Source organism: Thamnophis elegans, chromosome 3 (genome assembly GCF_009769535.1).
Source record: "Thamnophis elegans isolate rThaEle1 chromosome 3, rThaEle1.pri, whole genome shotgun sequence".
In the NCBI taxonomy this organism is placed as follows: domain Eukaryota; kingdom Metazoa; phylum Chordata; class Lepidosauria; order Squamata; family Colubridae; genus Thamnophis; species Thamnophis elegans.
This window is the reverse complement of record NC_045543.1, coordinates 151,861,013-151,874,818: the sequence shown is the minus strand read 5'-3', so window position 1 is coordinate 151,874,818 and position 13,806 is coordinate 151,861,013. Positions and strand designations below refer to the sequence as shown.

General features: G+C 47.0%; 1 protein-coding gene across 1 annotated transcript; it reads right to left on the bottom strand.

Moving 5' to 3' along the window:
- DCTN3 (dynactin subunit 3) lies at nt 1-12,257 on the bottom strand. Its single transcript, XM_032212439.1, has 7 exons — nt 12,027-12,257; nt 6,979-7,063; nt 5,457-5,543; nt 3,093-3,176; nt 2,076-2,134; nt 1,281-1,340; nt 1-490 (listed from the first exon to the last, which is right to left on the bottom strand). The coding sequence occupies exons 1-7, from the start codon at nt 12,129-12,131 to the stop codon at nt 401-403; spliced, it is 570 nt and encodes a 189-aa protein (XP_032068330.1). The 5' UTR covers nt 12,132-12,257; the 3' UTR covers nt 1-400.
- Between the last annotated feature and the right edge of the window lie 1,549 nt (nt 12,258-13,806).

The window sequence follows — 13,806 nt, the reverse complement described above, 5'->3', positions numbered from 1 at the left end:
CAGAGGATTCGTGAGGATTTTATTATGGCCCACAGTAAGAGGTATTTTGACAAGTCATGCGTTCTTTCCCCATGAATTGGCTGAATGAAGACTGAAAATAAATTAAACTTGAATCCTAAAGATGATATAATTTAGCCCCATCAGGTTAGGACGTAGCTTCCAGATTGATGCAATCAGGGGTGTCCAATCTTGGCAACTTTTAAGACTTGTGGACTTCAACTCCCAGAGTTCCCCAGCCACCACAGGGAGTTGAAGTCTGCAAGTCCTAAAGATTGGATATCCCTGGGCGCCACAGATACTGGATGAAGCTCGGGAGAGCAAGAGCTGTTAACGTGGAGATCTGGCATCTGAAGCAGGAGATCCACCTGGAGCTCAACGGAAGGCCTCCGAAGCCTGGCCTTCACTCAGGTGTGGGCTTCACCTGCTTTGCGGCTTCCAGCTGGCTCAGCATCTCATCCCACTGGATAAACTGTTTGGAAAGGAGGAGAGTCTGCAGGAAATCTTTAAGGAAAAGAGGAGCTGAGAAAAAAATGAAAAAAACAAAAAACTGGCCGGAGAAATGTTCAGCCTAATGAAGGAAAGGATTAGGGGAGGCCTGATAGCATCTTCCAATACTTGAAGGGCTGCCACAGAGAAAGTGTGTGTGTGTGTGGGTGTTCAATCTATTCCCCAAACCACCTGCAGGCTGAACAAAAGTAACGGGTGAAAATTAATCAAGGAGACAACCAAGTAGAATTAAGGAGAAATTTCCTGACAGTAAGAATAATTAATCTGAAACAGTTTGTCTCCAGAAGTTGTGGGTTCTCTGGAGGCTTTCAAGAAGAGATTGGATAATTATATAGGATCTCCTGCTTGAGCAGGGGTTTGGACTAGAAGACCTCCAAGGTCCCTTCCATTATTCTGTTAATTAATCAGCCTCCAGAAGTTGTGGGTGCTCCATCACTGGAGGTTTTCCAAGAAGAAATTGGACAACCATTTGTGCGACACAGTATGAGGTCTCCTCCCTTGGGCAGGGGTTGGACTAGAAGACCTCCAAGGTCCCTCCCAGCCCTAGGATTCCATGATTCTGTGAAATCAGAAAGCAAGCAAATGGAACTCTAATGGACAGCCCAGAAAACCCTCAAGGTAGATGAAAGATTCCAGGGCAGCCAGAGGAAATTGTGATGCTTCTGACAGGAATAAATGAATAATCCAGAGGAAAGCTGAGCTAGTGAAACGGGGGCAGTTCCATGTGAATAGCACAGTATTACACGCTCCAAACCTAGTGAGAAAAAGGATATCATTTTGTTGTAATCTTCCAGAAGTAACCGGATGTTCTCGGTCACGGCTTCGCACTGATCCTGCAATAGGAGAAGAGTTCAGTCAATCCATATTTCCTTGTCTGGGATTTGGTATTTTAAGGACTAAATGATGCATTCCACCCACACAGGGAGGGTTATTTGCTTCTTCATCTGTTAAGATTTGGGATTACTGGCTAAAACAAAATGTGGAAAATTCAGCACCATCAGTTTAAAGGAAGGACTTTGTTGGCAGAATATAGATCAGAAGTCTTCAAACTTGGCAACTTTAAGACATGTGAACTTCAACTCACAGATGAGGGGTGCCAAGGTACTGAGGATTTAATAGCTGCCAGTTGATGTAAGATTGTAAGCTGCAATTTGTAAGCTGAAGGCAAGGCTGATGAAATAAGGCTGATTCATTGCAGCTATGGTCTAACCCTTTTAAGATTCTGATGGGGGAGGGGGCGCACAAGTCTATACCTAGGTGGCTATTAGAGGGTGTCTGTTTCTGTCTCTCCCTCCCCCCCCTCCCTCAGCGTGTATTCAGTTCTCTCCTAGTGTCTGTAGTGAGTGGGAAGGGATTTAATCTCTGCATGTATATTTCTGTATATAAGAACCACTGTTAATTGTCTTAAGGCTCTGTGTGCTGTGCTTATGCTCCTGGGTTCATGACATAATGCTAGTCACGCTGCCAACACTCTGACGGTTCTCACATAATGAAGGTGAGGCCTCAGATGGGACACAGGCTTCTTAAACCGGAGGTGAATTCTCAGCATTTTCCAGCCCAGGGCTTACCTGCTGCTGAAGGTGTATTTGTGAAAGCCGCTGGAGCTTGGTGGCGTGGTCAGAAGAAGCTGCAAGAGACCACAAAGAGGAAGCCAGCTTCTTGTTACGACTGTTCAAAATGGAAACGGGGTCCCACCTCCCCCAAATGGCCCTTGGGGGCTGTCTGGGGAACCTTCTGGCTCCTAAACATCCCCCATTACGATCCACTCCCTTCCAACTACAAATGGAAGGTTTTGTAAAGCCAGGAAGCTGAATCAGTGCCCAGGAAGCCTTCGACTATCACTAAGCGAGTCCTGAACAAATGGTTGCAAATGGAGAACTACCTAATATTCATAATATTATCTAATAATAATAATACCTAATAATACTAATATTTATGAAGCAGAATCAAATGAGCAACTGATACTTGATCGGAAAAGCACGGTAACTACAGGCCCTGGCACAAGTAACAGAATAGCAGATGGAAGGAAACCTTGGAGGTCTTCTAGTCCAACCCCCTGGTCAAGCAGGAGGGCTTGATACCATTTCAGACAAATAGCTGTCCAATCTCTTCTTCAAAACCTCCAGTGATGGTGCACACAGAACTTCTGGTGGCAAGCTGTTCCACTGATCAACGGTTTTCATTGTTAGGACATTTCTTCTTGGTTCTAGGTTGCCTCTCTCCTTGATTAGTTTCCACCCATTGCTTCTTGTTCTGCCTTCAGATTCTTTGGAGAATAGCTTGACTCCCTCTTCTTTGTGGCAGCCCCTCAAATATTGGAAGGCTGCTATCATGTCACCCCTAGTCCTTCTTTTCATTAGACTAGACATACCCAATTCCTGCAACCGTTCTTCATATGTTTTGGGTTCCAGTCCTTTAATTATCTTGGTTGCTCTTCTCTGCACCCTTTCCAGAGTCTCCACATCTTTTTTTACATTATGGAGATCAAAACTGGATGCAGTGTTTCAAGTGTGCCTTATTAGAGTAGTACAATCACTTCACGTGATCTTGATTCTCTGTTGGATAAAGGAGAGGGATTGACTCACCTTTGATGTGTGCACTGTCCAAGTAAGGCTGTAGGCTCTTCACCTGCTCCAGAAGTGCTCCCTGCGCCATGATGGACTGTTTCTCTGGCGGTGGGAAAAGCATGAGATAAGTCAGGCAAAAGCTATATTACTGGTCCAGTAGCAACAGATCACGTGACCTGTGCCCCAAGGCAGCAGATTAACAAGCACTGATGATGACCCCTAGCTGGGTGATGAAAGATCTGCAAGAAAACCACTAAGCTCAGAGAGCATTTGTATTTGTATTTTTGTATTTGAAATTTATTTATAGGCCGCCCTTTTCCCTGGGGGGACTCAGGGCGGCTCACAACTAATGGGGAGGGGGATACAAACAATAGCACATAAAAGCAATACATAATTAAAAATAAAGCACAACATTCATATCATTCGGGTGGGGGTGAGTTACATTCTTTAACCCCAGGCCTGACGGGATAGCCAGGTTTTAAGGGCTGTGCGGAAGGTCTGGAGGGTGGTGAGGGTACGAATCTCCACGGGGAGCTCGTTCCAGAGGGTCGGAGCTGCCACCGAGAAGGCTCTCCTCCGCGTAGTTGCCAGCCGGCACTGGCTGGCAGATGGCACTCGGAGGAGGCCTAATCTATGAGATCTAATGGGTCGCGAGGAGGTAATTGGCAGAAGGCGGTCTCTCAAGTATCCAGATCCACTACCATGAAGGGCTTTATGGGTGGTAAGTAGCACCTTGAGGCGCACCCGGAGACCGACAGGTAGCCAGCGCAGCTCGCGGAGGATAGGTGTTATGTGGGTGTACCGAGGTGCACCCACGATCGCTCGCGCGGCTGCATTCTGGACTAGCTGAAGTCGCCGGATGCTCCTCAAGGGCAGCCCCATGTAGAGCACATTGCAGTACTCCAGCCTAGAGGTCACAAGGGCACGAATGACTGTTGTGAGAGCCTCCCGGTTCAGGTAGGGTCGCAACTGGTGCACCAGGCGAACCTGTGCAAATGCCCCCCTGGTCACAGCTGATAAGTGGTGGTCAAAGGTCAGCTGTGGGTCCAGGAGGACTCCCAAGTTGCGAACCCTGTCTGAGGGGTGTAATGTTTGACCCCCCAGCCTGAGAGATGAAACACTAACCAAGTTAGTGGGAGGGAAACACAAGGAGCATCAAGGACTCCTCCTCCTCCTCCTCTCTACAAACCCCATTCTCTTCCAACACTGATGATGTTACCTAATAATAATGATTATGATGATAGTAACAACAGTTGGAAGGGACCTTGGAGGTCTTCTAGTCCAACCCCCTGCCTAGGCAGGAAACCCTATATTCAGACAAATGGCCATCCAACATCTTCTTAAAAACTTCCCATGTTGGGAGCATTCACAACTTCTGGAGGCAACTTCTGTTCCACTGATTAATTGTTCTCACTGTCAGGAAATTTCTCCTCAGTTCTAGGTTGCTTCTCTCCTTGGTTAGTTTCCACCCATTGCTTCTTGTTCTGCCCCCAGGTGCCCTGGAGAATAGCTTGACTCCCTCTTCTTTGTGGCAACCCCTGAGATATTGGAAGACTGCTATCATGTCTCCCCTGGTCCTTCTTTTCATTAAACGAGACATACCCATTTCCTGCAACTGTTCTTCATATATTTTAGTCTCCAGTCCCCTAATCCTCTTTGTTGCTCTTCTCTGCACTTTTTCTAGAGTCTCAACATCTTTTCTACATCGTGGTGACCAAAACTGAATGCCATATTCCAAGTGTGGCCTTCCCAAGGCCTTATAAAGTGGTATTAACCCTTCACGTGATCTTGATTCTCTCCCCCTGTTGATGCAGCCTAGAACTGTGTTGGCTTTTTTGGCAGCTGCTGCACACGGCTGGCTCCTATTTAAATGGTTGTCCACTAGGACTCCAAGATCCCTCTCACAGTTACTACGATTGAGCACTTATACTGTACCTGTGCATTTGGTTTTTCTTGCCTAAATGTAGAACCTTACTCTTTCCACCACTGAATTTCATTTTGTTAGATACCTAGTTGGGTGATCAAATGTCTGCAAGGAAACCACCAAACTCAGAGAGCACCAAGGATCCTACAGATTAACAACTAATCAAAGCTGGCTACCTAAAATCAAACATTAAAACAGCTTAAAACTGATCTGTTTGGAACTATGCACCACCATTGAGTACCATAAGGACTCTTGCCAGGTAAATGTGCATAGGATTATGACTTAAAAACAGTGCTTGAAATATAGGATTCAGATAATCAATTCTCTCTTCAATTGTTATAAATTTAAAAAGCAAGCGGCAAAGACTCAGTGCAAGGAAGCACTTTATGCATTAAAATCTACTGCTAAAAACACATAATGTTAAGGGCCTGTAATAATAATAATAATAATACATCTACCTGCCAATATGAACTGCAGTTTCATGGCATCTGGCATGGCCATTCGGTCAATGTACTGGGGATCCAGGTACTTCAGGATGTCTTCAACTTAGAGGAAAAAGTACAATAAGTAGAATTTGAATTTTAGAATGCAGCAATGATAGAAAAATATGCTGGATGCTTAAAAGGACTGAATCAGTAACAAGCCTCATGACTATCAATGTTTTTTCTTGGGTGGTTTGTTCTAAATCAGGGGCCTCCAACCTTGGCAACTTTTAAGACTTGTGGACTTCAACTTCCAGAATCCCCCAGTCAGCATGTTTGGGTGAGGAACTCTGGGAGTTGAAGTCCACAAGTCTTAAAAGGCTGGAGGCCCCCGTTCTAGATGAATTGTTGGCCAAGTATTAATGCTAAATTTTTATTAGTTTAGAGTTAATTATTCTAGCCTCCTTACATTTTTTTTTAATTAACTCAAAACGTCAACTTAACATTTTAGCTTTTTATATACTGTTTTATATTTTGATGCTTTACTGTTCAACACCCAGACTCCCTCTTTGAGGGAGATAGTTCAGAAATGTGAAATATAAATACTTTCAAACCAAGAGAAAAACATAGTACTATGAACCACCAGATGGCGTGCTACTATTTTCTGAATGTATTCTTACCACATTTTAAAATTGGTAACACCAGTGCACCATCCAATGTCCTTAGAATTGCAAAATTGGAATAGAATAGAATTCTTTATTGGCCAAGTGTGATTGGACACACAAGGAATTTGTCTTTGGTGCAGATGCTCTCAGTGGACATGAAAAGACAACCTACATTCATCAGGAATCCTAAGGTCCAACACTTGATGATAGTCGCAGGGTACAAATAAGCAATCAGGAAACTATCAATATCCATGTAAATCGTAAGGATACAAGCCACAAAGTTAAACTCCTGCAGTCACAAGTGGGAGGAGACGGGTGATAGGAACGATGAGAAGACTAATAGTAATAGTAATGCAGCCTTACTGAATGGTTTGACAGTGGGGAGGGAATTATTTGTTTAGCAGAGTGATGGTGTTGGGGGGGGGGGGAAACTGTTCTTGTGTTGCAAAGATGCAAAGTTATAAGAAGCAGGCATGTATTTATTTGAGAAATTGTCTCAATAATGGAAATGCATTGTATGCTCCCCCCCCCATTTCTGTATATAGGTAGTCCTTGATTTACGACCACAATTGAGCCCAAATTTTCTGTTGCTGTGCAAGACAGTTAAGTGAGTTTTGCCCCATTTTACAACATTTCTTGCGACATCTGCTAAGTGAAGCACTGCAGTTGCTTTGCTGCAAGGAGGTCAATTGCTGGGAGGCAGAGGCCAAAGGGTGGGGGCCGGTGGGTGGGTGGAGTTGCATTTGGTATATGAGGGGGGAAACGGTGCGTCTTATACTCCAAAAAACAACAACAATTTGGCAACATTGCCAGTTTCGTCATCATTCAGCCGGTGATGAGGCCTCTTTTAAGACAGCGGATAGGACAAAAAGAAGAAAAAAGAAAACACTTACTTTTTTTGAACAGAATTTTAACTCTCTCTCTCTTGCTTGCAATGTTTCCCAAAGCGCCTTGAACTTTGCCCAAGCCGTCTGTTATCTAGACAGGGGAAAGACCATTATTCACAACTGGAAAGGGAAAAAAAAATGCTGCATGCAGTTTGCTTTGAAGCTGATGTTTTTCAAAGTTGGATGAGTGGACTTCAGCTCCCAGAATTCCCCAGCCAGCATTTGTCCACCCAGCTTAAAAACTGCCTAACCACTTTAAACTGACTTGATAACTTGGAAAAGTACTTTACTAAACACTGGACACTAGAGGGAACTATAAAGATTGCAACTAAAGGAGAAGAACAAGACTTACAATTACAGAATGAAGCTGTTCTGATCCAGCTACCCAAACAAGACAGACCCTCTGAAGTTAACTCAAAGATTCCATTATTGGGAGGGCCGGCAGCCCCGGCAAAAAGTTTCTTCTCACTGCAGGCTAACAAGTCTGTTCGGCAGGAAGATGAATGGTTGTCTGCCACATCTATTCATCTCCGTCCCCTGCCTTTTATCCCCAGAGCTGGGTGGGGCTTCGCTAAGCAGCTCTTCCATCCCAAGGACCGGCCCATAGATTTCCACTGCTCTCCTCTCCTTCTGCCTTCTGCGCATCCCCGCGTCAGGCACTGGACCCAGCTGTTCCTCCTCTTCCTCATCAGCCACCACCAGACCTGGGGGCTGTTGACTCTCCATCTGAGGGCTGAGGGACAGCCAGGCTCCACCTCGGTCTCTCTCTCTCTGCCAACTCCCTTCCCTCTTCCCCCTCAGAGCTCTCAGGTTGCCTTGAGGCTGACCCTGACTCCCACGCCTCATCCTCTGGTTGTTTTCGTAGAAATTCACGGGTGTAGGTATGCTGGTCTTGTTGTATTCGGGTCTTTTCCCGTGTAAGATTGAGATTGTCTTGGCAACATTTTGGCAAGGTCTCACTTGCCATCCTCAAGCTGGTGCCAAAACGTTGCCAAGAAAATTTCAATCTTACACGGGAAAAGACCTGAATACAACAAGACCAGTGTGTGCGTGTGTGTGTGTGTGTGTGTATATATGTGTGTGTATATATATATATATGTGTATATATATTCAATTTGATTCCCAGCAAGGGTATGGCTAGCTGATGAGAGCTAAATAGCTTGAAATAGATCTATACTAGTCTCCCTTTATTTATTTATCAGCATAAATATAACAAATGTAACAAAAAGGCAACAGTAAAAAAATATTGGGTTTCTGTCTCGATGGTCTCTTGTGACGAGCCGATGGACAGAGAGTGGAAGTGTGACCTTCCTCCCATATTTGGGCATACCAGGGGTTGTGACTTTAAATATATACCTTTCACCCTGGCTTGGCTGATAAGGAGTCGAGCCCTGTAGCTCAATGGTTAACACATCTGCCTAAGAGGCAATAGAGCACAGGTTCGATTCCCAGCAAGGGTATGGTTAGCTGATGAGAGCTAAATAGCTTGAAATAGATCTATACTAGTCTCCCTTTATTTATTTATCAGCATAAATATAACTAACATACATACATACATACATACATACATACATACATACATACATATATATATATATATACACACACACACACACACACACACACATATACATGTATGTATGTATGTATGTATGTATGTATGTATGTATGATATGTATGTATGTATGGAGCTTGGGGAGATACCTGACTCTCTTGCCCACAATCCGGCAGAGTCCCTGGTCGCCGCTTGGAACATAGCAGCGACTGGGGTCCTGGATCGGATTGTGCCTTTGCGGCCTCTCCACGGCAGTGGATCCAGGAGGGCTCCTTGGTTTACTGAGGAACTCCGGGAGATGAAGCGCCAAAAGAGACGCCTAGAGCGACGCTGGAGGGCTAGTAACTCCGAATCCGATCGAACACTGCTAAGAGCCCTTATTAGGACTTATCTTGTGGCGATACGGGCGGCAAAATGTGCGCATTTTTCCGCTCTTATTGCGTCCGCAGAATCTCGCCCAGCTGCCCTGTTTAGGATAACCCGTTCCCTCCTGAATGGGGGGGGGGAACGGGGGATGCCTTGCAGGGTCGAGCTGAGGAGTTTGTTCAGTTTCTGTTGGACAAAATCGCTCAGATTCGGACAGACCTGGACTCCATTTGGACAGAACCAGCCGAGATGCCGAGGGAAGGTCTTGTTCAGACTTTCTGGAATGAGTTCCAGCTTGTCACCCCTGATGAAGTGGACAAGGCCATGGGAGCGATGAGTGCCTCCACCTGTTTACTGGATCCGTGCCCCTCCTGGCTGGTCTCGACCAGCAGGGAGGTAACACGAGGCTGGCTCCAGAGAATTACGAACGCCTCCTTGATGGAGGGATCCTTTCCACGGCCTCTTAAGGAGGCGGTGGTGAGAACCCTCCTCAAGAAGCCCTCTCTGGACCCAGCTATTTTTAAAAACTATCGCCCAGTCTCCAACCTCCCCTTCTCAGGGAAGGTTGTTGAGAAGGTGGTGGCCCTCCAACTCCGATGGACCTTGGATGAAGCAGATTATCTAGACCCTTTTCAGTCTGGTTTCAGGCCTGGCTACTCCACCGAAACCGCTTTGGTCGCACTGACCGATGATCTCTGGTGGCACTGTTCCCTCTAAGGTGCGCAGCTGCGCAGCCGCGCACGTGGCAAGAAAACACTGTGCAACCGTTTCTAACTGCCGCGCAGTGATTTCTGTCATTTCTATCAGTCGCCCCGTGTTCAGCAAAGCAAATGTGGGGAAGTCCTTTGCTGGCCACCTGCAAAGGACCTCCCCAGACTTGTTTTGATGAGTACGGAGCGACTGACAGTAGTTTGCGCTGGCCAAAGCTCCCGTCAGCACCCCCACCCGTGGCAGTGGTGCCTCTCCCTCCACGCGGAGCACCTGAGCTGGGCCCCGCGTTATCCCTCCCCGTTCCTCCTCCGCCGTGCTTTTGAGGAGCCATGAGGCCGCGGGACCTAGTAGGAAGGCGGTGGAGGGGGCGGGAGCAAGAAAAAAAGACCTCATGGCTTCTCAAAAGCACGGCGGAGGCAGCAGCAGGGGTAACCCAGAGCCCAGCTGAGGTGCTCCAAGGGGAGGGGGAGGCACCACCACCGCTGCCATGGGTGGCGGCGCCTGCGGGAGCTTTGGCTGCTTCACCTTGGCTGCAGCGCTGGGCAGAAAATGTGTTGGTGATGTTGGAGGAGGAGGAAGCGGCGGCGGCAGCAGTTATTCTAGTGGCGGTGGGGGCTCGTTGGCATCTTCAGCAGCAGCCCTGCCCCCTGTGAAAAAAACCGAAGATGGAGCAGATCCACGCAGATGACGTCGCCGCAACATGACTGGAGAAGGAATTCTGGGAGTTGAAGTCCACAAGTCTTAAAGCTGTCAGGTTTGAAGACCCCTGGGGTTTTTTTCCCTAAAGGGTTAGGGGTGCAAGGCTCTTGTAACAACAGCTTTAAGACTTGCGTGCTTCAAATGCCAGACTTTCTGAGCCAACATTTTGGTTGCTAAGCAGGACCGTTGTTAAGTGATACTGATATTATATAACACGTTTAATTAAGCGGGTACCTTGAATAAACATAACTTTGAGTTTCAAATAATACTGATTTCGTTGTTGTCTTAGGTGACACATGTGAAAAAAATTCAGGTGCTCAGGCATGAAAAAGTGCCGCTCAAACTCTATACTTTTCTGCTCACACTGAAAAAAAATTAGAGGGAACATTGTCTGGCGGGCCAAGGACAGAGGGCATTCCTCTGTCCTTGTACTCCTTGACCTTTCAGCGGCCTTCGATACCATCGACCATGGTATCCTTCTGCGACGGCTGGAAGAGGAGGCACCGTTTTACGTGGTTCTTCTCTAACCTCTCCGATAGGTCGCAGTTGGTGTTGGTCGGAGGACAGAGATCGACCCCTAGGCCCCTCAATTATGGGGTGCCGCAGGGGTCGGTCCTGTCCCCCCTCCTATTTACCATCTACATGAAGCCGCTGGGTGAGATCATCCGCCGGCATGGGATTAAATACCACCAGTATGCAGACGATACTCAGTTGTATCTGTCCGCCCCGTGCGAACTCAGTGAAGCGGTGGAAGTGATGTGCCAGTGCCTGGAAGCTGTTAGGGTCTGGATGGGAGTGAACAAACCTGCACTCAATCCTGACAAGACCGAGTGGCTGTGGATGTGCCCCCTAAGGACAGTCCATCCAGTCCGTCCTTAACCCTGGGGGGAGAAAAATTGCCCCCCTCATTACTTTTGGCTGGCCAACTGCTTCCATCATCTGTCAATCGGCTCGTCACAAGAGTCCATCACGACAGAAACCCAATATTTTTACTGTTGCCTTTGTTATGTTTGTGTTTTTTTATTTGTGGAAGCAGTTGGCTTCCTCCCATAATTGGGGCTTACCAGGGGTTGTAAAAATCTAATAGATACCTTTCACCCTGGCTTGGCTGATAACGGATAAGAGCCTGTGGCCTAATGGCTAAGAAGTTTGCCTAGGATGTAATATAGCCCAGGTTCGAATCCCAGTAAGGGTATGGCTAGCTGATGAGAGCTAAATAGCTTGAAATAGATCTATACTAGTCTCCCTTTATTTATTTATCAGCACAAATACAACACATATATACATACATATACATACACATAGACACAGACATATATATATATATATATATATATATATATATATATATATATATATATATATATATATATATATATATACACACACACACATACATATATACATATACATATGATTAATTATACAATATATAGAATAGCCATGTATATAATTGGAAAGAAAGAAAATTGAAATAGCCCCGATGTAAATATGAGGGATGCCGATACTGGAACGCGAGTGGAAACGTTTAATAAAAATATTTAAAATAAATACATAAATAAAACAAAATAAAAATAAAGGCTTTCCTTGGCTGCCCCGCACCTCACAAGGCACTCCGGAGCCCAGGCCACGGCTGGCAGGGGATGATGGGCTTTGTTATTCCTGCCCCCCCCCCCCAACCCTCCCGAAGGAGGAGACGGCCTCCCCCAGCCCCGGGACTTACTTTCCGAGGTCCCCCCGCGGACGCGGCCCCCGCAGGAGCCCCGAACATCCGCTCTTCCAAGGCGTCGAGGCGATTTTGGAGCTGCTGCACCTCAGGCACCGCCATCTTGGCTCCACCCGTCAACCGGCGCCGGGGAGCCAATCAGAGTCTCCCGAGCGGGGCTGCCGCTCTAAGTCTCCGACGGCGCGTCTCTATGGTTCACCTCGCGTCAGGGCCAGAGCGAGAAAATAGTGACGCCATGAGAGGTTAGTCACCGTGTGACTCTCTAGCCTTTCAAAACTCTGTGACCGCTCCTTCGGAGTGATGGAGGGAGGGAGGGCCACGGCCCGGATGTTTCCCCCCAGGAAACCGGAAGCGTCTCGACGTTGCCATGGAGACGCGCGGAAGCGTCTCGGTTGGCTTTTGGGCCCGAAGCCTCAGCTGTCAGGAGTTGCGTCCATTATCCCCAGCCAGAGGGGATCGTTTTTCCCTGTCTCGCTTGCTTGGAAGTGGAATGGCCGCTGATCGAGTTTCCTTCTTGCTGCGGGATTGTGGAGAGCTGTTGGGGGAGGGGCCGCCATCTTGACCGGTTTGACCTCTATGGATTGCATTGCTGGAAAGCGGGGCTGCTGCTAATGGAAGCCCAAGGCCTCATCACTGCTTCGACCATGGAAGTTTTTTTTTTTTTTTTTTTAAAGAGGAGATTGGACAACCGTTTTTCTCCAATTTGTATATAACTATTTGAGGAGGGTTTGACTAGATGATCTCAAAGGTCCCTTCCAGCTCTATTCTGATTAATCGATTGCCTGGCGATGGAATGAAAGCCGCAGATCCAACCTGCCCATTGCTTGGAAAGATTTGATCATGAGAACACAAGGCAAAAAAAACCCACCCTGGATGCCTCAGTCTCCTCCTCCTCCAGGACCACCCAATGGACCTCAATGGTAGAATGTGGACCCCCCCTAATTCAAGCCCCCCCCCCCAGTGTGCAGAGAACTTGGCTTTGACTCTGTATGCTCCCCCACATCGCTTTCGCACCTGCACCAACTCCAAAACTTGGTTGGAACATCCTGGAGGATCCTGGCTTAGCAACCCAACCAGGGCACCCGCCCTGCACTTCCTTCCCCAGGAAAGTGGCTGCTCTCCACTTGGGTGCCACTTGGGGATCCCCATCCCTCCAGACTGTAGGAAGCCCCCCCCCCCTGTACAGATTAAAATATTAATTTTTCTTAATATTAAAAAGAGGCAAGGTAGACTATTTCCCCTAAAGGAGAAAGGGAGAAAAATCTTAACAAAGGCAGAAAGCAGCCTCAGCCTTCCTGCCGTAGGAAAACAGATTCAAAGTAAGGGGACCTGAAGAGGAATGCAGATTTTGCATCCATTCAGAAAGACTGAGCCAATCTATATTCATAAACAAAGCGGAAAGAAGGTTGCATCCGATGGGATTGAGATTTTACATCCCCCCCCCCTCCACCCTAATTCTAAACGCAGGACATGACATTTAGGACCTAAGAGGATCTACCCACCACCATTAGAATAGTAGAAGACACAAGGCTTACACAGTGCACAACCCCCCTGGAGCATCTCAGACACGAAACCCCAGAATCCCATGAAAATCCATCCACTCACCCACCACAGAAACATGCTGCTGTCACTGAAGCCTCCGGGAAGCAAATAAGCAAGAACTTCTTTCCATGTGGCCTGTGTTTTATTTCTCGTGCCTTTCTCCCGATTTTTCTTCCAGCAAGACCACCAAGACCTTGGGAGCTGCATCCTCTTTGGTTGCTTGAAGCAACCCATT

Bases quoted from the DNA above. Each gene is read 5' to 3' on its own strand.
- DCTN3 (XM_032212439.1), bottom strand. From the start codon at position 12,131: ATGGCGGTGCCTGAGGTGCAGCAGCTCCAAAATCGCCTCGACGCCTTG. The intron at 5,544-6,978 runs GTAAGTGTTTTC...TTTTCCTCTAAG, and splicing joins TAAAATTCTGTTCAAAAAAA to TTGAAGACATCCTGAAGTAC. The intron at 2,135-3,092 runs GTGAGTCAATCC...GGTCTCTTGCAG, and splicing joins GGACAGTGCACACATCAAAG to CTTCTTCTGACCACGCCACC.